The sequence below is a fragment of the Sturnira hondurensis genome, unplaced genomic scaffold (genome assembly GCF_014824575.4).
Source record: "Sturnira hondurensis isolate 20B ecotype Veracruz unplaced genomic scaffold, ASM1482457v3 Scaffold0001304, whole genome shotgun sequence".
Classification (NCBI taxonomy): Eukaryota; Metazoa; Chordata; class Mammalia; order Chiroptera; family Phyllostomidae; genus Sturnira; species Sturnira hondurensis.
This window is the reverse complement of record NW_028073935.1, coordinates 3,298,569-3,322,025: the sequence shown is the minus strand read 5'-3', so window position 1 is coordinate 3,322,025 and position 23,457 is coordinate 3,298,569. Positions and strand designations below refer to the sequence as shown.

The window sequence follows — 23,457 nt, the reverse complement described above, 5'->3', positions numbered from 1 at the left end:
CTGTGACTCAGTGGATTGAGCACTGGCCTGCAAACTGAAAGGTCGCTGGTTAGATTCCCAGTCAGGGCACATGCCTGGTTGCAGGCCAGGTCCCCAGTTGAAGGCATACGAGAGGTAGCTGATCATGGATCTCTCACACACTGATGTTTCTCTTCTTCCCTATCTCCCTCCCTTTTCTTCTTCCTAAAGTAAATAAATAAAATCTTTAAAAATTAAAAAAAGAAGAAAGCCTATTATAACATTTTAATCTCAAGTTCTAATGTATTATTCAGTTTTTGTAATGAAATTGTTTATACATAGTGCTTAAGAATTTTTTTTCTAAAATTTAGAGTGTATGTGAGATATTAAGTAGCAGTTAACATATTTTCAGATTTGAATCCAGGTGGATTTGGATATAGTTAAGTGGATGGTGACTCACTGCCTGTTCTTTTGATGGCTTAAAAAAGTACACCAATGTCTGTATTGATTTGTGGGTTGAATTTTATTTTTTCTCTAAAGATTTTATTTATTTTTAGAGAGAGGGGAAGGGAGGGAGAAAGAAAGGGAAAGAGACATTAATGCAAGAGAGAAACATTTATGGATTGCTTCTCGTACATACCCGTGCCTAACCCATGGGAATTGCCCTGACCAGGAATCAAACCAGGGACCTTTTGCTTTGTGTGAGAACACCCAACCAACTGAGCCACACCTGTCAAGGTGAATTTTGTTTTTTATGTGGGGGCTCTTTTTATTTTAAGTTTTTTCTGTGGAAATTTCAAACATGCTCAAAAGTATCCTGCACCTGTTTGTACTTACAGGATTTATGTTTTAGTTTATTTGTGTTTTTCCTTTTTTAAAAGAATATTTTACTTGCTTTATAGTTGATGATTTTTTTCTTAGTATCTCAATGAGTATATGGGATAAATATGACTGTTTTAAACCAAGTTAATTATACCACCCCAGTAGTAGTTTTAATAGCAGGTCTGGTGTAGTGGGTTAGTTATTAGATTCCAGTTACCCATTTTCTGTCATTCCTTATTTTTCTACATTTTCTGAATTTGAGATGATTATAGAATAATTAAACTAATGCTCTCTTTCACTTGGTGGGTTGGGGATCAGGGGATGATGGAACTCTAGTTTCTTAAGTCAAACAAACAGGGACAGGATCTTCCAACTTCTAAAAGTTGCTCTATGTAAAGATGACATGTTCATGTATCCCGTATACACTGTACAATATTGGACAGGTAAGCATATGCCTGCAACATGTTAGTGTTGTAGATCAGACCATCATTTGGGATTAAGTATTTAAAATACAAGAACATTTTAATTGAAGGGGAGGTTTATGATCATTCAGTCCAACTCTTTATTAAATACTTTCCTTTCTTGCATCATTCCTAAAGGCAATCTTGTATTCAGACATTTTTAGTAATAATTACATAGCTCTGATTTTCAGAGAGTTTTGTTATATCAGAAACCTGCATCCTTACAGCTTATCCTGCCTCTGGAACATGAAAAATTAAGTCTGTGCTCTGCTCCACATGGCACTCCTTAGGGTATTTGAAGACAGCTGTCATGTCTTCTTAATGTAGTCTTCAGCCTTAAATGTGCAGAATCTCTCTGTATGCAGAAGCCATGATACTGTGCTACCCAGTGCAGTCCTTTCTGAGATTGTTCTTAGGATTCCTGGAAAGGAAGAAATTCCATAAGAAAGAGTAATCAATATTTTTGAAGGTTATAATGAGCATAAGTCTGTTGTCAGAAGACTTGCTATTCAAAAGGTCAAGATTGGTCCATATGCTGGAAAAACACAGGCACTTACAAAATTGAATATAGTGTAACACTGAGAAGTACCATGAATATGTCCACCCATATGCAAGTCAGCATCATATATACACATTTATCCTTTTTTAGTATGAATTACAGCACTCAGTTTATAGATTCGGATTAAAATAACATTTAAGCAGCAGGAATATATAAGCTTCTAGATTACTGATGTTTATATATTTGACTCTTAGTGAAATAAACCCATTAAAATTGATTAATTTAGTTAGCATATACTATACACACTACCGTAGGTATATTTTTGTATTTTTAAAAGAAGTTATAAGCCCCGTCATGCTTTTTAAAGTTCAGTAGGGAAAGTAATATTTTCACAAGTTCAAGATGTTGGATAGTATGGGAGAAGAATCATGATAGTGTTAGACGTATAGTTTGTTAGTGTAGAGTTAGAAGCAGGTCACTTAATGACCAGCTAAAATGTGAATGAGAAGGGTTGAAAATATGGAATCAGTGAGAAGTCAATTTTAGTGAGAAGCATAATATTCTTTAAAGGAATTCAGGCTGCAAGTTCCTCATGCTTGAATTTTGTTTTACCTTCCTGATTTTAACAATAATAGCTGACACATTACAATTAGTATGTATCAGCCCTGTTCTAAGTATTTCATTTAGTTTTCCAAATAACCCTATGAGACAAAGACTTTCATCCACAGTTTACAAATGAGTAACCAAGGTAGGAAAAGTTAAGTAAACCTACCCAAGGTCATATTTGAACCTAGGTTGTTTGGTTCTAGAGTTCATACTATGTTTAACTGCCTGCCTCTTTTATGTTTTAAAAGTAATATCAGCAATAATGTTTTCCTGAGCTGTGATGACAGAATTGTAGAGGATTTTTGTTGTTGTTGTTTTTTAGAAGGAGAGGGGTGTGGGTAGAAGGAACTCATTTAGATACTCAGGTTCATTTTCCCTTCTTTTTAACCAAAAAATTTAAACACAATGAATAGTTCAAACTGCAAATGGGTTATCAGGTACATACTAGGTTATATAAATAGAACATGGACATAAGGAGTTATACTGAGACTTATTCAGGAGATGATACCGGTTTTCACTTTTTAAATACAGCACTCAGGGAGAGGAAATGAATCTGTGAGTACACATAGCTTAAGAAAAAGAATATTATTAATACTTTTGAAAAGTCCTGTATGTTCCTTCCTGTTTGCATTTGACTGATTTTTAATAAATGAGATCAACCCCTCTGCAAAGATTTTGTGATTTAGCAGTGTGTTTTTGAACTGTATGAAGAAGACGTGTATAAAGTCTGAGTGTTTCAAAAGTCTCTAATACTTTTTATTGGAAATAATTTCAGTTAAAACTGACAAACCAAGTAGTTTATGATTTAAAGGACATTAGTTTTTTATTTTAAGATTTTATTTATTCATTTTTTAGACAGAGGAGAAGGGAAGGGAGGAGGAGAGGGAGGGAAACGTAAGTGTATGGTTGCCTCTTACGCACCCCCAGCTGGGATCCTGGCCCATAACCCAGGTGTGTGCTTTGCAGGCCTGTGCTCACAGAATCCTGTCCTTTCTCTCCAAGATGAAAAACAGAAGCACCCATCTTCGTTTAAAATAGCCTGTAGCAGAGTAACTTCTTCCAGTAACATAGTATGCTTTAAATATTAAAACACTTCAGGCATATCTCATTTAATTATCCAGCCAGCGATGTGGATCCATTTTACGTGGGGACACCTGTTTTCTCTATCTGGATTTGCTTATTTGGGGGAAGAATTTATTTAAGGCTCTTATCTCTCTGCTTTCTTAAAAGACTGGATCATTGTAGGTTTTCCTATGTAAATAATTATCTGAGTATAATATGAAAGGGGAAAAGTATTAACATTTACTTCTTTTTTTTAAAGATTTTATTTATTTATTTATCTTTAGAGGGGAAGGAGAGGGAGAGAAACATCATTGTATGGTTGCCTTTCGTGCGTCCCCTGCTGGGAGTTGGCCTGCAGGGAACCGGCCTGCAACCCAGGCATGTGCCCTGACTGGGAATCGAACAGCGATCATCTGGTTCTCAGGCCTGCGCTCAATCCACTGAGCTACACCAGCCAGGGCTCAACATTTATTTCTAAAGCACACTACTTAAAGAAATTAGTATAGTAAGGTCCTATTCATTTACATTCAAACTTTTACAGAAATTATTTTAGATTTTTATATTTGGCTTTGTTACTTCTATCTTGATATTTCTATCTTGAAGATTTCTATCTTGTTTTAAACATTGCACATAATATGGCAAAAACTTGTTGAAAAGAGATCTGTGGCTTTCTTGGAATGGCAGTGCTGCATATTGCTGCCATCATATTCAGTGTTCTGAGTTGAGAGGGATTCCCAGCCACTCCTGTATGTAAACATTCCAGTTTTTTGTCAGTAACAAATTACTATGATTCATAATGTGGGCAGCCAGCTTTCAGACAGAACCTTTGAATCTTTGTGTTTATTAAATATGCTATAATTTTCTGCTTCAGTTGACTTTGAGTGATGAGACTTAAATCATTTAGCTACCCTGCTATATTGTAGGGCTTCCTAGCTAATTAGATTTGTCATAGTTTTTTTTTCTTTTTTTTTTAAATATAATTTTTATTTAATTCTTGTGATTTGTGATAGTTTTTACAGTTAAAATTCAGAGATTTGGAAAGAGTTGATAACATTAGCTAAATATATAATAAGCTTTTGACTTGTTAGTAGGTGTGTCCTTTAATAAAAGTATATGATTAGAATATGGTGTCATAAAAAATAGTTATTTGTCAGTGGTTAAGTACTACAACAGATGCTCTTTTTTTCATTCACTACTTCTTCTACTCACCTTGTTATGAATACCAGAAAACCGTTGTTTGATTTAAATCATATTTCAGGAATTTCTGACTAGTATGTGTAGTACTACTGATCACTTTAGTTTAAAGAGACCAGAATAAGAATTTCTGTTTAAAAGAAGAAGTGATAGTTTCTGGGTCACTTACTCTTTTTTACAGATTGTTTCATAACATAGTCTTAATTTTTACAAAATGCACTGTTAAGTCTCTCAAGGCCATTCCGTTGAGGTCTCTTTGTGTTTTTTCCCCCTTGAATATATTTTAATAAAATTCTCTTTGAGAGAACTTGGTCTTTTACATGGTTTTAGAATAGCTAGTTATTTGGATTAGCACAGTGAATTATATCTGCGTTAACTTGCTAATGTTTTTACATATTGTGTTTGGTCTTAAGGAACACCAGGAAGAAGGGCTGTGGTGTCTTTGAGCAAGGGGTAGGTAAGGTCTTCTCTACAGCCCAGTGTCCAGCTTTGTTAGAGCCACCACATGCGCCCCCCCCCCCAACTGGTACATGCCCCTTGTCTGTAGTTCTGCTGGCAAAAGTACTGATGTTATGTAGAGATCCATTGTAAGATACATAGCTTAAAAAAAAAGTGTCTGAGTTGTTGCTTTTTTCAGGCTATGTACATATTTTTTTTCTTTTTAAATTATTCCAATGTTGAATCTTGAGCATTCTCTACACCTAACATCACCATCTTCCTTTGCCTGTCACAGGTTGTGGGAGCCCCTATTCAGTTTCCAGGTTTGTTTTGTCAAAGATGACAATTATAAGTGTTCCACCACATTAAAACAGTTAGGAAATACTAAGGGAAATCAACATGAATGCAGAACCAAGGAGTGCAAAGGTGAGTTCTAGAAACTCCATACCAGAGTTTAATCTCCAACAGAAAATTTTTATGTAGCATTAAATAAAAGTAATTTGTGATACCAGGAGTCATCAAAAGACTGAGTAATAGTTTGTGGTCCTGTGAAGCCTAGTGACTGCTTTTTCTAATAAATATTAATTAGCCTCCACTTTTCTGAAGTGAATTTCATTGATAATGACTGCTGCACATAAAACTTTTTTTGAAGGGCGACAGTGTGCGTGGTTGCGTGCATGCACGCACGCACACACACAGAGGCTCTGAGAAGAAAAATCTTTACAAGTGCTCATTAAATGACATTATGGCTTCCATTTGAGAACCAGTGCTAAAGCAACTTTAGCATAAAGCAACCCTATTTTTATAGAATTAGTGGATGGGGTCAAGCTATTGTAGACAAACCATAGGCATTCTTTTGGACTAATCTGTGGATCAGGGTAGAGGATCATAGCTGCATGAGTGAAAGGTCATTTCCAAAGTAAGTTTTCATTAGATGTTTGTTACCTGTGAGGCAAGTATTCAGATCTTTTCTTGGTCTCAGTCCCATTTAATTAAAAAAGTTAATCTAAAGATGGCTTGTCTTGCAGATTTACAGGTGATTCAAACTACAAGTTCTTCAGTTGTCAGGATTCAAGAAGATACTGCGATGTTAAACTTCATGGTGGCATTTAATTATTGATGATTAGGATGGGAAAGGGTCTGGAAATCACTAGAAGAGTAAAGGGAAGTTTAATACTCAGTTTGGATAACAGAGACTTAAGAGTCATTTACAAATATTAAAAGACTTTGTATGAAAGTAGAATCAGATTGAATGTATCTAGGGGTGGGGAGGATGTAGGACTTCATACTTGGATTTAACTATGGAAGTTTGTTTTTGTAGAAAGATTAGCACTGTTAGGCTTGCTTTGCTGAAGTTGTGTCATAGTTAGCCTGCCAGCTGTTAGGGAGACTAGAGGACATTCCCTTTCCAGAGGAATGGTTTGATTTCATGCTTTTTTAAAAAAAACTTCATGCTTTAAGGAAGACTCAAAAGTCTAAAAGTAGGTGACACGTTGGATACAAAGGGTTAAGTAGATAGGGTATGTCCCAGGAGGAAATATTGCCAACTCTGCTCCAGAATTTTTTTGAGACATTATATAATTTATTACTGTTACTTGAAGTAGCCTTAAAACCACCTAAATATTTTAAAATATTTATTCATACTTTAAATTATATATACATTCATATATATGAAATGTACAAATCTCAAGTGTACAGTGTGAGGTCATTTTTTACATATTTACACATTGTTGTAACTACCTTCCAGATCAAGATATAGAATGTTTTCAACACTCAAAAGATTTCTTCATGCTTTTTTCCACCTAAGCCTTTATTTGGTAGGTTAAACTTTCAAAGGTATTTTCACTAAATTTCCTTAGAAAATAAACTTGGAGGAGAGTAATACTGTTCTCCAAATTTATTTTGCCATTTTATGGTTTCTGTGATTTTTCTCTTCTGTAGTGGGGCTGTCTTAATTTCCGTTTTTTGATTTGTCACTGGGTTCTTTGGGAAAATGTTTTCTTTTTTTTCTGACTAGCTTTATTAACTGGTTTCCCGCTACTAAAAGTAACACAACAAGTCAGTATATCAAGAGATAGTATCGTATATATTATAATTACAGGTTCTGGAATGTGAATTTTAGTCACAGTTTTAGCCCTTAGCGGCCCTGTGACATCGAAGCAAGTCCTGTTACTGTGTCTATGCTCTCATCTGTAGAGTGGCAATTAATAATTAGGATTAATAATTAGTCCTAACTTTACTGAGTTGTGAGAGTGAAATGGACTAATACATGAGAAGCACTGAACTGGTGCCTTAGAGAGCATTCAGTGTTACGTCATTTGCAAAGGTAATTTCAGAGCTGCTTCCATACCTCTGCCTACTTAAGATGAAAATGGTTATTTTAGAAGTATATTTTACTCTCTCCATTTACTCTCTTCATTTCAGCCATTGTCATTACTTACTATAGTAGTACAGGTTTTTATTTACAGGTAGTCCATAAATATGACCACCAGTTTAAACAAAGTTGTCATTGCTTTCTCATGTTTTTACATCTAAAATATTTAGCACTTATAATTGGCCTTTTTAAGATCTTACATGGAATCATTTAAAGATTCTATTTTTTCTTTTGATTTAATCTTTATTGTATTTTTTTCTATTTCTAGTTTAATTTTTACCTGAATCAAATAATCATTGATTGCACACTGTATTCAAGGTACTGGGCTTGTTTCTTTTGTTGATACAAATTTCTTTTTTTAAAAATTTATTTATTTATTTATTTATCTTTAGAAGGGAAGGGAAGGAGAGAAGGAGAGAAATATCAATGTATGGTTGCTTTTGGTGTGTCCCCTGCTGGGAACTGGCCCTTGCTGAGAACTGGCCTGCAACCCAGGCATGTGCCCTGATGGGGAATCGAACCGCGATCTTCTGGTTCGCAGGCCTGTGCTCAATCCACTGAGCCACACCAGCCAGGGCTGTTGATATAAATTTCTAAGACATGGTCCTATACCTTAAACAGCATTTCCAACAGTTTCCTAGTTATTTCATTTCTTGAAACATGTTTTGTCATTTGGCCCAGTACCACGATGAACAAAAATGTCAATTGCACTGAAAATCAACAGGATTCATAGTTTATTACACTGCTGCAGACTGACCATTGGTATCCAGGCTCTTGCATCAGGACAGCATTTATTTTTCTCAAGGGGAAGAATACGTTTTTCCTATTGACCAGATTTAATTATAAAAATTAATTTCTGCCTCATTTAGTGATAAAGTTGGATGAGTTAGTGACAGCTCTGGTATACTGTCATTTCTGTTTGCCGTCTTTGATTAGTAATGTGACCAACTGTCAGGAGTCTTGGGAAAAGTGTATTTTATATATTTTTTGTTGCAACACAAGATTTAATACAGACATCTAATATCTGTTCGAGCCTTGTGAAAACCTTCTGTTCCTATCTCATGAAACTAGCCAGGTGACAGCAGACTGGCTGAGTATAAACTGTTCTGTCCCCAAGGTCTTTGGTGGAGTTTATTGCAGGATGAGAGCTAAATCCTTACCTAGGAATGTAATAGATATGGCCCCCCTACTGATATGATTCTAAGAGTAAACAGGCTGATATTCAGGAATATGTTAGGAATTAATCAGCACTGTAAATTCAGTGATTTCTGAACTTAAATCCTGCTTCTTTCTTGAGGTTATATACTAAAATGACCACTTCTAAGGTTCTTTTTGTAGGCCCTGAATGTTAAATACTTCAAAAGTTTGGTGTTACTAATATTTTACATTTTTTGTAATAGTCACATCAGATCATTTAATTTAGTTTTCAGAAATTTATGTAAGCTGTTCCATTTACATCTTTTTCAAATATATCATCAATCTGAATTTTGAGGACATTTTTAGTTTTACAGATTTAATGTTTCAGTGTGCCATGCAAATGTAAATTATCAAGATTTTGGGGGGTAAAAATAAGATATTTGCCCTGGCTGCTGTGGCTCAGTGGATTGAGTGCTGGCCTGTGAACCTAAATGTTGCTGATTTGATTCCTGGTCAGAGCACGTGCCTGGGTTGCAGGCTGATTGATGTATATCTCACACATCGATGTTTCTCTCTTTCTTTTTTTTCCCTCCTTTCCCCTCTCTCTCTAAATGAATAAATAAAATCTTTTAAAAAATAAGATGTTTATTAGAGACTTCTGGCCAAGATGGAGGCATAGGTGGAAACACTGTGCCTCTTCGCACAACCAAGTTTAAAGACAACAAAGTTTTAGTAACAAAAATGCAACAAAAACACAGAAAATTGAACTGTATGGAAGTCTAACAACAAGGAACCATTCAGCCAGACTGGTAAGGGGGGCATAGTCAGTGGCTGGCTGAGCGGGGTTGTGCAGGAAAAAGTGGCCAGACCGACCCAGGCATGCAGGTGGTGGTTGGCAGATCCCAGGTGTGGGGTGGCAACGGGAAGACCCAGTCAGGGTGTAAAGCGGCTGGCTGACCGCGGTCACACATTCACAGATAAAACAGGTGAAAGAGCGAGCAGTGAGATAGACCATGCAACCAGGGCCCCAGTGACGGGAATTAAAGCCTAAAAGCATCAATTGGAAAAACTTTCAGGGTCAAGGTGCTGGGAGAAGTTCCCAGGCTCACAGACAGTTTGTTGGAGAGTCCCACAGGGTCCTGGAGGGTACACAAGCCCACACACCCAGGAGCCAGCACAAGGGGGTTCCGGTTTGCTTGCAGGAAGCAGCAGGGGGGTCCAAAATCTGAGAGAGTGGAACAAACGCCATTGCCCCTCTCTCACCCCGCTCCCACAAACTGTCACAACCCAGCAACTGGGTCGCCCCACCTAGGTGAACACCTAAGGCTCTGTCCCTCATACATAACAGGCCTGAACAGACCAAAACATTATGGCTCAAGAAGTACAGCTCAAAACCCCAGAGCCAGTACTTCTAAGCAACCAAGAGATAGCCAACCTATTATGCACAGTTCAAAATACTGGTGATCAGGATGCTCACAGAACTGGTTGATTTGAGTCACAAATTAGAGGAACAAATGAAGGCTAAACTAAGTGAAATTAAGGGAAATGCCCAGGAAACTAATAGTGATGGGAAGGAAACTGGGACTCAAATCAAGGAGTGGACCAGAAGGAAGGAAAAAATGACCAAACAGAAAAGAATGAAGAAACGAGAATTCAAAAAAGTGCAGAGAGGCTTAGGAACCTCCAAGACATCTTTAAACATTCCAACATCCAAATCGTAGGGGTACCAGAAGGAGAAGAGGAAGAGCAAGAAATTTAAAACTTACATTTGAAAAAATAATGGAGAATTTCCCTAATCTGGCAAAGGCAATAGACTTTCAGGAAGTCTGGGAAGCTCAGAGGTTCCCAAAGAAGTTGGACCGAAGGAGGTACACACCAAGGCACATCGTAATTATATTACCCAAGAGCAAAGACGAGAGAATCTTAAAAGCAGCAAGAGGAAAGGAAAAAGTTACCTACATAGGAGTTCCCACCAGACTATCAGCTGATTTCTCAAAAGAAACCTTGCAGGCAAAAAGAGGCTGGAAAGAAGTATTCCAACTCTTGCTAAGTAACTTTGTAAACATTTTTTAAAAAACTGGTTCTCATTGCCATACTGAAGTCATGGTTTTGGTGCATGATGGCCTGAGAAGATGAGCTTAAATCATTGTTACATGAAATCCAAAGACCTACATCCAAGATTACTCTATCCAGCAAAGCTTTCGTTTAGAATGGAAGCTCAGATAAGGTCAAGCTCAAGGAGTTCATCATCAGCAAGCCCTTATTATATGAAATGTTAAAGGGGCTTATCTAAGAAAGAAGATAAAAATATGAACAGTGAAAGGACAGCAAACTCACAGTTATTAACAACCACACCTAAAACAAAAGCAAAGTAAGAGGACAGCTAGAATGGGAGCGGAACCATAGAAATGGAGATCACATGGAGGGTTAGCAACAGGGGAGTGGGAGGAGAAGGGGAGAGAAGGTACAGAGAATAAGTAGCATAGATGGTAGGTAGAAAATAGATGGGGGGGGCAAGAATAGTATGGGAAATAATAGAATCTAAAGAACTTGCGACACATGGACATAAACTAAAGCGGGGGGGGAATGGTGGGGGAGTGGGTGTGTAGGGTGGAGGGGAATGAAGGGGGGAAATAGGGCCACTGTAATGGCATCAAAATATATTGAAAAAAATAAGATGTTTATTAAAAAACTTTAAGAGTTTTAGGTGTTTTATTTAGTTTATTAGATTCTAGCAGGGAAATCACTAAATACTGTAAAATAACACTTTTGAATTAACTGTTTTCACTGTAGTCTTTTTCTTTAAATTTTGGACTTTCAGAACAAAAACAGAGACAGCACTTGTCTTCCCACAGTGAAGAAATAAGATGACACAGTTCTGATTTAGGAACTGGATGATACTAGGGAGTAAAGCCCATGTGATGATAGGTATTTGAAAGACTCAGGATACTGGAGGAAGTTTCAGTCCTAGGCAATAAATCTGGATTTCTTAAAAAATTTCCAAACTCCTCCTACAGAGAAGAAGTTTAGTCACAAATTAGAGGAACAAATGAACTTCTCCCTCCTCTGTAGGAGGAGTTTGGAATTACCGGAAAGGCCAGCCTTCTTATTGGATTACTTTTGATAATGTAATACAAAATCAGGTGAAAGGAAATAAACCTATAAAATGTGATACATGAATGTTCAGCCCTCCTTCCCGTAAAATATGTTAATATCTCGTTCATTGTATAGACTTAGAGTGACCACAAGCTTCTTTTTTATACTGTAAGTTACACAGACATTGCTTGGTATAATATATATTATCTTTGAATATTTTTTAAAAGATTTTATTTATTTATTTTTAGAGAGGAGAAGGAAGGGAGAAAGGGAGGGAGATACACATTCATTGGTTGCCTCTTATAGCTATCCTGACCAGGGACTGAACCTACAAACCAGGCATGTTCCTTGACTGGGAATTTAACTGGTCAGGGCAACAAACAGGCATGACCTTTCATTATTTTAAAAATAAATTTTATTTTATTTTATTATTTTTTTTATTTTTTAACATGTATGGAGCCATGGCATAGAAAATCTGATAACTATACAGACTCTGTCGGCAGGAACCGACAGAGCATATGCTTTGATGTGTGTGACTGCCTAAGGTTGCTCTGTCCACCTAACCAATGCAGTCAATACCAGGAACAGTCACGGAGACCTTTCGTTTTGAGGATGATGCCCAACCAAATGAGCCACACTGGTCAGGGCTAAGTAAGTTTGTAAACGTTTTTTAGAAAACTGGTTCTCATTGCCATACTGAAGTCATGGTTTTGGTGCATGATGGCCTCAGAAGATGAGCTTAAATCATTGTTACTTCTGCTTGTTGAATGACCAGTTTTCATGATGTATGAATAATAGTGGTAATGCCTGTCTAACAAGGGAAATCATATTGTAACATGCAACACTTTCTGTGCTGCAAACATAGAGGGTCCTTACTGGTGGTGAAAATGTTTTGTGTCTAAGCCAGATTTGTGCATATATAGGTTCTTAGAAAATGATGTGCTTTTGAAGTTAATGACCTTCATATTGGGGATCTCAGACTAAAGTTTCAAACTTAACTCTCTCAGAGCCTTGAAGGGCATAATATGCACTTGGGAAACTGGCATTTACTTACCCTATGTGACAGCCCCTTTACATTAAAATCTTCCAGTTTTATTTGGAAGGTAGGTAATGGGTGATTTTTTTCAAAGTGTTTTTTAAAGCTGATTTTATTTTATTGTTTTAATAATCTTTTAAAATTTTCTTTTTAGAGAGAGGGGAAAGGAGGGAGAAATGGAGAGAAACGTCAATATGTGGTTGCCTCTCTTGCCCCCCACACTGGGGACCTGTCCCACAACCCAGGCATATGCCCTGACTGGATATTGAACTGGCAACCCTTTGGTTTGAAGGCCGGCACTGAGTCTACTGAGCCACACAGCCCAGGGCTAAAGCTAATTTTATAGTTGATAATAAAGAAGGTATTTCTGCCTTTTATTTGGGGCAGAGAGAGACTTTTTGATTATTTCCCTCAGGTTTTTCAAGACTTCTAGTTTTGAACTTTTGTGTTAAACATATTATGAACAAATTAGCTTTAAAAAATTTTTCGACAAAAAGTGGTCATTTTATTCTTTATACTAGGTTTGTGTTTTAGAATCTTGTGTCTAAATAATTGGCATTCTTGGTTTTTGTTTTTTTACCTATGTCTTGATGTGATTAGTACTTACAAAAACAACATTCAGCTCTAAAATGGGAGACTTTGCACATAAAAAATCTTTCAAAGAGTACAGATGAAAATTTCACTTCATTTTGTTCTTACAGCTAATCTGTTCACATTTTCCAATAGATATGATAAGCACTACTGTTAAAAAAAAACACAGCCTTTTCTACCTTTTCCTTATAACTTCCATTTTTTTATTATTGGGTATTTTCCTGAATTTTTTGTTTTAAAATCCTTGGGAACATCGGTGTAGCCCAGACACTTGAGCACACCTCTAGTTGAAATGACCATTGACCTCCTCCTTAGTCTACTAATGAGCTTGGCTAGATAGACTTCTTTTATGCCTTAAGAAGTTTCACTGTGATTGTCAGGGATGCTTTTTGCTTTACCTGAACTTTTCAATATGTTTCACCAAGGTCTTGACCTTAAACAAAAAATGGAGGAAATCTTATACCAAAGTCATCCAAAGATGCCTCTCCATGACTTGTGAAATGTGTATTAAGAAACTGTGTAGTATTGGAGTCATTTTGTAATCCTAAAACATTTAGGCTTGCCCTAGCTGGTGTAGCTCAGTGGATTGAGCGCGGGCCTGCAAACCACACGATCGCGGTTTGATTCCCAGTCAGGGCACATGCCTGGGTTGCAGACCAGTTCCCAGCAGGGGACTCACGAGAGGCAGCCATACATTGATATTTCTCTCCTCTCTTTCCCTTCCCCTCTAAAGATAAATAAATAAAAAATATAAAAAAAACATTTAGTCTTTTTTTATTCTACAACTTGTATTCACAGGTGTGAGTGCCCTTGTCAAAGACCACCAGCAACACACTTGTAATTGAACAATTTCCATTTATTACTTATTTCAGGAAACTACATAGGTCATATGCAACCATGGTGTTTCTCAGAAAGAGGGTGTTATAAAGACTATCGTGTGATTTGGGATTGGGGTAATATGGTGGAAGGTTCAAGGAAGTGAAGATGTGAAGATGTTCACTAATTTAGCATAAAAGCTGTGTTTGGTGAGCTGTGTAGTGGTGACTTTGTCTTTGCGTTCTGCATGGTCTCAGAATGACAATGTGATGTGTTTAGTGAGATTGTCCAACAGGAGAACAAAATATAAAACTTTAGCTGTAAATGTCTGATCAGTTTGTCATAATGAGACTTAGCTGTGAGTGTCAAGTTAAATCTCAGAGATCAGGGGCTGGCCTGTTTTGTTTGTTTGTTTGTTTGTTTTTTCTTTTATTCCTTAAAGGCATTTAAATCCTATGTAGGGACCAGCTGGGGAGGTCAGCATTTAGTAGTCTATCTGGAGTGCCACTGGAACACGTTACAGCAATACTGACCATTGTTTTTATAAAACAGTTGCTTCCTGTTTATAAAATAGGGCAGGTGGGAAGCATATCACACATGCCACTTTTTAGCTGATTAGAAATAATGGGTAAAGTCCTGGCTGGTGTAGCTCGGGATTGAGCGCGGGCCTGCAAACCACACGATCGAGGTTCGATTCCCAGTCAGGGCACGTGCCTGGATTGTGGGCCGGTTCCCAGCAGGGAACCCATGAGAGGCAACCATACATTGATATTTCTCTCCCTCTCTCCTTCCCTTCCCCTCTAAAGATAAATAAATACAATCTTAAAAAAAAGAAATAATGGGTAAAATATGAACACGTTCATTTTAAGAAATACCACAATTAAGTTTTTTTGCATTAATCCTTCTGGGGGACCAAAGGGTTTATTCCACTAAATTTAGTGTCTATAAATTAGTTTTTAGTGCTTCAGGGGTTTTTATACATCTGGGAAGAGTAAACTGTTCATTTTCTGTAATGTTTATATTAATACAAAGCAGTAATTATCAAAGGGGATTTTAAAAGCTTTTAAGATTTATGAACTGTTAGATACCTTACATAATTATAAAATTTCTTATGAACTGTCATGTTGACCCTGCAGCAAAGGGACCATGTTTTCACAGCTCCACTCTCCACCAAAGATCACTGAAGGGAAATTTGCATTTATTCATAAAATTGCTGTGGGCTATGTGTCAGGCTTGGTGCCTGGCTTGGGTATGGAGAAGGGTTTCACTCATTCCTTTCTTCATAAGCAGTACAATTGGTGGCTGGCTGCAGATTTTTGGTTTAAAATCATCACTTTAGCCCTGGCTGGTGTAGCTCAGTGGATTGAGCGTGGGCCTGTGAAGCAAAGGATCGAGGTTTGATTCCCAGTCAGGGCACATGCCTGGGTTGCAGGCCAGTTCCCAGTGGGGGACACATGAAAGGCAACCACACGTTGATATTTCTCTCCCTCTCTCCTTCCCTTCCCCTTTCTTTGGGAAAAAAAAAAGCATCACTTTAGTGCTATCTTAATTTCACATATCTTTTATAGTAAGCACTGCATTATTGTATTATGATACATAGAAGAGTATCTGTGATTAATGAAGTTGTTTTTGTAGTTTTGTGACTTTAAAAATAACTTTTCAAAATCACATATTTTTGGAGCATCTGGAGACACCTTTAAAATACGGAGGTTTTTACAACAAAATTTGTTTCCTAGTAAACTGCAAGACAGGCTTCTTCTACTGTGTATTCACCTTTAATAATAAATCATGGGTATCCTTCTTAATACTGAATAATACTTAATAATTCTTATCATTTTGTAAAAACTAAAATTTAAAACTTAGAAAAGTTGGGTTTGTAGTTAAGACTTAACTGTGAGTACTTATTAAAAATCTAGACGCCCTGGCTGGTGTAGCTCAGTGGATTGAGCGCGGGCCTGCGAACCACACGATCGCGGTTCGATTCCCAGTCAGGGCACATGCTTGGGTTGCAGACCAGTTCCCAGCAGGGGACCCATAAGAGGCAACCATACATTGATATTCTCTCCCTCTCTCCTTGCCTTCCTCTCTAAAGATAAATAAATAAAATATTTAAAAAAAAATCTAGAGCACATTTGGGTAGAGTCATGTGGAGAGAGAATTCAAAATGGCTAGCTCCATTAGACACATCATATGGTACTACTGTTCTGCCAGTGGCCTATAGAACTTTCATGTAGAAATAAGTGTAATCATACATAAATCTTTTGTCTCTTACATCTTCATAGCTTCATCATATAGCTTTGCATGTTTTGGAGAATCTGGAACATCTTTAAGAAAGGTGTAGATTTCATAACTTGATAAATCTTTTTTTTTTAAGATTTTATTTATTTATCTTTAGAGGGGAAGGGAAAGAGAGAAGGAGAGAAACATCAGTGTATGGTTGCCTCTTGTGAGTCCCCTGCCGGGAACTGGCCTGTAACCCAGGCATGTGCCCTGACTGGGAATCGAACCTCGATCGTGTGGTTCGCAGGCCTGCGCTCAATCCACTGAGCTACACCAGCCAGGGCAATAAATCTTGGTGCTTTTGATGGAGCAGCAGTAGCATTAGAATATTGTTGATTTGGACCAAACTAAGGATGATAACTTTTCAGAATAAGGTTTTTCTCCTAAAGACCATTCCACACAGAAAAATGTATTCATGTTAATTTTTAAGTACTCTATCATTTAGATTTTATTTACTAAGTACAGTACATATTTTTGTGTGGGGAAAGTATTCCAAAGTTACCACAGTTTTCAGGATTGGTAGGGAACTTAAGTATGTGGCCATTTTTTAAAAAAAATAATTGCAGCAGTTTCTTTTAAAAAAGAAAAAGATTTTATTTATTTATTTTTAGAGAGAGGGAAAGGGAGGGAAAGAGAGAGGGAGAAAAACATTTGTTTGAGAAAGAAACATCTATCAGTCACCTCTTGAACATTCCCCAACCAGGTACTGAATCTTCAACCCAGGCATGTTCCCTGACTGGGAAATGAACCGACAACTTTTCTGTTCCCAGGCACCTGAGCCACTACCAGTCAGGGTACTGTGTAACCATTTTTATCTGTGACTAAATTATATGTAGATTCCAGAATGTATCTTTGTATAATTTAGGTGCATAGGTTTGTGGTACATTCTCTTGCTAAAGTGCCTGGAAAAGATTCTGTATTTTGAAACTAAATCTGTCTGGACAGCCTCCGTAGTGTCCACAAAATTCACTTTTATTATTATTTACTATAACCTCTAGGTTTTTATTAATGTCTTTTTTATAACTGTCCACTCACCAGAAGGATTTATGTAGAATAGTACCAGTTTACTATTTCTTTTCAGAATCAATGATAGGTGTAGGTCTGTTTGTAATGTCACTTTTTTTTCTATACAAGGGGTAAATTATAGTTTGTGTATTGTTGTCTGTAAATTTTGTGATAGCTGAACATCGTGTAATTTTTGTTTACAATGATTTATTAATATTGTTGAAACTCTTCTCCAGCTGCTCCAAAATTCTAGGAACAGTCATAGTTTCTACTTGGGCAGTCTTTGTCCTCTGGGCAACTTTAAACATTACTCATCTGAGAGTCAGCTGGTCTGGCTTTGAATCTGAGCTCTGCTACTGGGCAAGTCAGTCTTTCTGTTTGTGTTTCCTCCTCAGTAACATGGGGCTAATGATACCTACCTCACAGGGTTGTTGTGAGGGTCCCGGAAGGACACAGGAGCACTACTCATGTTACAGGTATAAAGTAAGTTTGTTGCTTGAGTCTGTAATCTGATCCAAGGAAACATCTGAAAATCCTGGAGGAGTAATGAAAGTATCAATTTAAGTTAATGTAACTTAAGAGGGGATTGGAATTGATTAGGAAGAGTATTATAAATGGTTTACTTAAGAAGAAGTAGTGTTGGGATGGGGTACCATATATAATTATCCTATTTTCAGTAGTGTTTCTTAGGTTTAAAATAAATCTAAGAATGAAACTAATTATTATAAGCCACATTTAAGTACATAATATATTAAATGGAGCTATGAGTTATTTTTAAAACTATTTTAAGTCCTTGTACTTCTTCACTTTTTAAAACTATGTAAGTTCTCATGCTTGTCACTTCTACCATCATCTCAGAACCATAGTATTATCTTAAGATACTACTTCACTCCCACCATCCCCATGCACCGTTCCCAAAACTCTGTTCTTTTCCTTTGTTTGGTTGGTTGCTTCTTTGTTTTCCTGAGAAGGAAAACTCTTTCCTGAGAGCCGCTAGCTGTTTTGGGGTTTTTTTTTTGAGTTCTAGTTAGGTATATTTATATCTGATGTGTATAAGATAAACTGAATTATTCTAAATTTATAGCAGAATATTCTCTTCATTGCTACCTTTACTAGATTTACAATATCTTGAAAAATATAAAAGCTAAAAATGATACATATTTGTAGTGTGGATTATTGATTTGGGCATTTTAACAGACATTTTAAGTTGGGTCAAAATTAAGTACTCTGTTGTTAGAGGTATTTATGTAACTAGCACTGTGGTCACATTGTAAATCCTCATTTGTTCTATTTTTCTTTATTCTTTGATTGCCTACTTATATTGTTGCCTTTTCAGAAAATGAGTAGTGAAAGAACAACCATTCTAGAAGCACAGTTCAGGTTCAGAACCCTTCACTCTGCCACATTACTTTGATTTGTATTCAGTGTGAAGGCTGAAGATGAGAGTTAAAGCCAAGAAATGAGAACCTCATGGTCCCTCACACTCTGATATACACTGCTCCTGCTGACAGAGCAGGGTTCGGCAGTGTTGCTGCAGGTGCTTTGCTGACCAACATTCTCGTTCTGGGAAACATTGAGATCATAAGTTAGTGATTTTGAAGAAATGTATACAGTGTGGTCGTACACGTGCACAAATGTGTTCTTCAGAATACAACCACCTGACAAGCCTCTTATCAGTATGCATCTTTTGAGAAGTGTTTCCACTAGTTGAAATGTATTTACTTTGATCTTTTACACCTCTTCCTATCACCAGGAAGAGGACAGATGATGAATAAAAAAGCTGACTGCATTAGCAAGTAATGACCTGTATGGGGGTATCACTTAAACCTTGGCTTTACTAGCAGCACCATTCCCTAATCAAACAAACTGAAGACCAGATGCAACATTAAGATGCATTTTTTCATCAGCCATGCAGGTTGTCAAGTATATTCTGTGTATCACATGGAAGTAAGATTTGAAGAGAATTGTATGGTCTGGATTCACACATTTCCACTATGTGCCATATGAAAGGCTGAGATGTATGGTGCAACAGTCTTGGGGGAATGGGGTGGGGGAAGTAAGGGAAGAATTGGGAAGAATTAATGTTGAAATTGTTTCCTCGAGATTTTTTTGCCTTTTACAAAGTTAATATAAAAAGTTACAACAATTAGAAGTCAGTGTCTCACTTTTGCAGTCTCACATCAAGAGGTCATCACAATTCTGTTAATAGTTTGGTGTACATGTTTCCATAATTCTTACCCATATACAATTTTTTTAAAGTACACACAATAGAATTATACTACATACTTTCTTTTGCTGTTTGCTTCTGTTATGACACGGTAAATCAGGGTCATCTTTCTGTGTCATTACTACCCGAGTCTTATTTAAGTTACTGCTTTAACACTCTGTGTATAGCATATGTCTACCATAACTTATTTAGCCATTCTCATTAATAGACATTGAGGATTTGCAAGAGGTTTTTGCTAAGACACAGTTGTGCAATAAGCTTGTTCCTTTATAGTTGTTACCACTCACGTAAATTTTCCTTTAGAATAGTCTCCTAACAATAAAGTTGGAGGATCAGAGTATGAACATTTAAACTTTTGGATGATAGTTCTGAGTTATCCTCACCATCTGGAGTCATTAATGACAAGTTTAGGAATGTTGTGTTCTAGCCCAAAACTCTAGAAGTAACACAGAATTTGACTTTGGGACATTTCCACCATTTAAAAAATGTAACATTATTTTTATTTTTTATTTTACTTATTTTTAGGGGGGAAGGAGAGAGGGAGAGTAACATTAGTGTGTGAGAGAATCCACTGGTCACCTCTCTCATGCCCCTAACTGGGGACCCAGCTCACAATCCAGGCCTGTACCCTGATTGGGAATTGAGCCAGCAACCTTTCAGTCCACAGGCTGGTGCTCAGTCTGCTAAACTACACCAGCCAGGGTGAAATGTAACATTACTTTTAAAAATTATAAATAATTTGCACACATGGTAATACAGTCTTTTCCCCAGCACCATAGAGTGAAGGAACTTGTAATGTAAAAATCTGCCAATCCTTTACCATTTCCCAGTGGTACATATGGAAAGCACTGAAGGGGTTCTCAGACGTGGAAAGAAACTTGTCAGTTTTTAAAATTCAGCATTTCCAAATTATTTGACCACAGAACCCATGATTCTGTGCACTGTTGATGCTTATTAGAACATGCTTTGTGAAAACACTGCCTAGAAGTGTACTCTTTCCAGAATTGACTTTCCATTTAATTTTACAGATTTTATTAATGTAACTTTCTAGGTGACAGAGTTATTAATAGTAATCACTTGCAGTTGATGTTGACTGTTGTTGGATCAAGTTTAAAATCATTTCACAAAAAGGAAGATAAAAGTGCTAATAAATTGCGTTCATTGACCAGCATACAAGTTACTTATGCTCCTTAATTTTTTAAATTCTTGAGTTCCCTGAGCTGTTGAAGGGACCATGGACCATGACTACACATGCCCTTTGCCTTAAACTGATCTGTTACATTTTATGTTCTGCAGCTGGAAGTAGCCTGAGTTTGTTGTTAATGTTTGACATATTTTCTTGAATAACAGTTCTTCAACTGTTAATATTGTATAAGATAGTATTTGAATTCTTTGTTAGCTTTTTTTCTTCCTGTATTAGAAAATATTGGTGCTTTTTGTAACTTATGTGTAAAAGAAAATTTTCTTAAGACTTGTTTATATAATGGTCTGGTCCAGGAAAAATAAAATGCAAAAATGGACATTATTTCTGACCTTCAAATAAAATTCTCTATGTTGGTTTTCAGACTCTTCACCCAGCCTTGGGGTCAAATGAATTGTCTTAAGGTGGAGCTGTTCACTAGTACCTGCATGGAATGATGATAGGTCCCTTAGGATATACTGAGGGCTGTTTAGGAGAGATGAGGTTCTCGAAAAACAAAGTTTATATACAATTTCACAGAATCCAGGCAGCCTCCTCCTATAAAGGAAAAGTTCAAAAACAGTCCTTCCCTTAATGGCTTATGGCTTCTGTCCTTCATTGCACTACACTTTTATGGTCCTGAAAGGAAATAACAAGGAATGCTCCACTTTCTACAAAGTAAGTCCAGAACTGTTAATCAAATAGCTAAGGACTAACCCATCTATTTTGTTACTTAGAATTTTAGCGTTTATTAAGGAGTCTCTGTAGTTTTAGGATCTCCTTTAAAAAATTAAGTATTTTTCATTAGTTAAAATTTTTAAAATATATTCTGAATCTTGCTATTTCTGGCATAATTATGCAATATTTTTTACAAGACATTTTTTGTTTTTTTTACTTGGTGTAGAAAGTTCTCTCCAAAACCTGCATTAATTTTTTTGTTAGCTTAATTTCAGTCTTTATTCAGAAAACTTTTTTTAAAGCCTTTTGTTGATAAGATTACAAATGTTATATCTTTTTTAAAAAATATTTTACTTATTTATCTTTAGAGTGGAAGACAAGGAGAGAAATATCAATGTATGGTTGCCTCTCATGTGTCCCTTGCTGGGAACTGGCCTGCAACCCAGGCATGTGCCCTGACTGGAATTGAACCACTATCCTTTGGTTTGCAAGCCCGCGCTCAATCCACTGAGTTACACTGACCAGGGCCAGAAAACTTTTTTATGCTAAGTGTTAATTTTCTTAAAAGTTACTGTAACTGGACTGTGTGATTCTATAAATACTCCTGTGTTCAATCCTTATTTTGTTTAATCACATTTTAGAGATTGAGCACCCATGTTAGGAGCCCAGTAAATGTGATGCACGCTTGTTTTAAATTAATGAGTGAAGGAATGATCAAGTGGAATCAGTAAATTATTGTTTATGTCCCATTTGGTATGAATTATGTACAATTAATTGCTTTTCTGCAAATAATAATGAAGTAATAAACAATTGGGTTATGTCAGGTATTGGTTAATCCACAAAGCAATGCCACCGGTCTTCAGGAAATGCTAATTCTGTCACTTTTAATTTTTTTAGGGCTCTGAGAGAATGTTTAGCTAATGAAAATATGCAAAATTCATTGCCCTCAAGGCTTAACCTCTTAAAGTAACCCGCTATGGTTAGATTCATTTGGAATTTCTTTGCATGGAGTTAGGTAATGGTTGCTAGATTCCTTTATTTTTAACAAGACCCTGGTCTTCAGAATCAATCTGATTTCTTGGGTGGTTAAAAGAAGTACTTCATTATGTATTTTTACACTTTACCCCAATTTTTTTCTTACAGTTCTGAGGAATGAAAAGGTATGCATAAGTTTGTCTTCTACACTCTCCTCAGTTCTATTTGAGAAAGTGAAAGTTGATAAGTGAAAGAAAAGGAGCTATTCTGCCCCTTTATTTGGATATGTTATATTTAGTGAGGTGAAGGGAAGATTGGAACGGGAAGAAGGAAATCTGGGTCACCTCTAGCCACTGGCTTAATCCTTTTAGGCATCAATTTTCTCTTATGTAAAAATTACAGGGCAGGACGAATTTGCAGGTCTTCCCTAGCTCTAGTATCAATTGAAGATAAATTTTTTTTGTTATTTTTGTTTATTGTATAACTGAAATAATGAATATGATTATGGGATTTAAGGAGAACCTTTACAGAGGCCAACTATAGTTTAAATCAGTCTTGTCCAGTAGGGGTCTTTGATGGAAGTAGTCTATATCTATGCTTTCTGATATGCTAGCCACTAGTCACATATGGCTTTTGAACTGTGAAATATCACTAGTATGACTGAGGAATGTAATTTTAACTTGAATTAAAACATTTATATACCCACATGTGGCTAATAGCTACTATATTGGGCAGTGCAGGTTAAATTCTTAAGTATTCAAAGGAAATTCCTCATATTGATGTAGTATGACAACCTTGTTTTTTAGTGATTTGCAACTAGAATCTGTTAATCTTAGAATTTGGCAATTAAAACTCCAAGCCTCAATATTGAAATATTTCTTCAAGCACACCCTCTGTTTCTAATTGCAATCAAGTATAGATAAGATCCTGTGATCTTTCCCAAGGGTCCAGAAGTCTGCTTGGAAAACATATGCCTATATTCCTGGTTTCTTTAAAGCTCTGCCATCCTACTGAAGAGGGCA

General features: G+C 36.6%; 1 protein-coding gene and 1 non-coding gene across 9 annotated transcripts in view; one reads left to right on the top strand and one right to left on the bottom strand.

Moving 5' to 3' along the window:
• Positions 1-23,457, top strand: part of WDR33 (WD repeat domain 33) — a 103,423-nt gene that overhangs the window by 47,345 nt on the left and 32,621 nt on the right. Inside the window, exon 8 of one of the 8 annotated variants that reach the window (XM_037070029.1) lies at positions 19,129-19,529. The exons of 5 other annotated variants lie outside the window; for them this stretch is intronic. In XM_037070029.1, coding sequence (XP_036925924.1) covers positions 19,129-19,175 — 47 coding nt within the window. In that variant the 3' untranslated portion in view covers positions 19,176-19,529. 2 more of the 8 variants (XM_037070039.1, XM_037070036.1) reach the window with 2 other exon arrangements.
• LOC118974263 (small Cajal body-specific RNA 14) lies at positions 12,096-12,239 on the bottom strand. Its single transcript, XR_005063839.1, has one exon.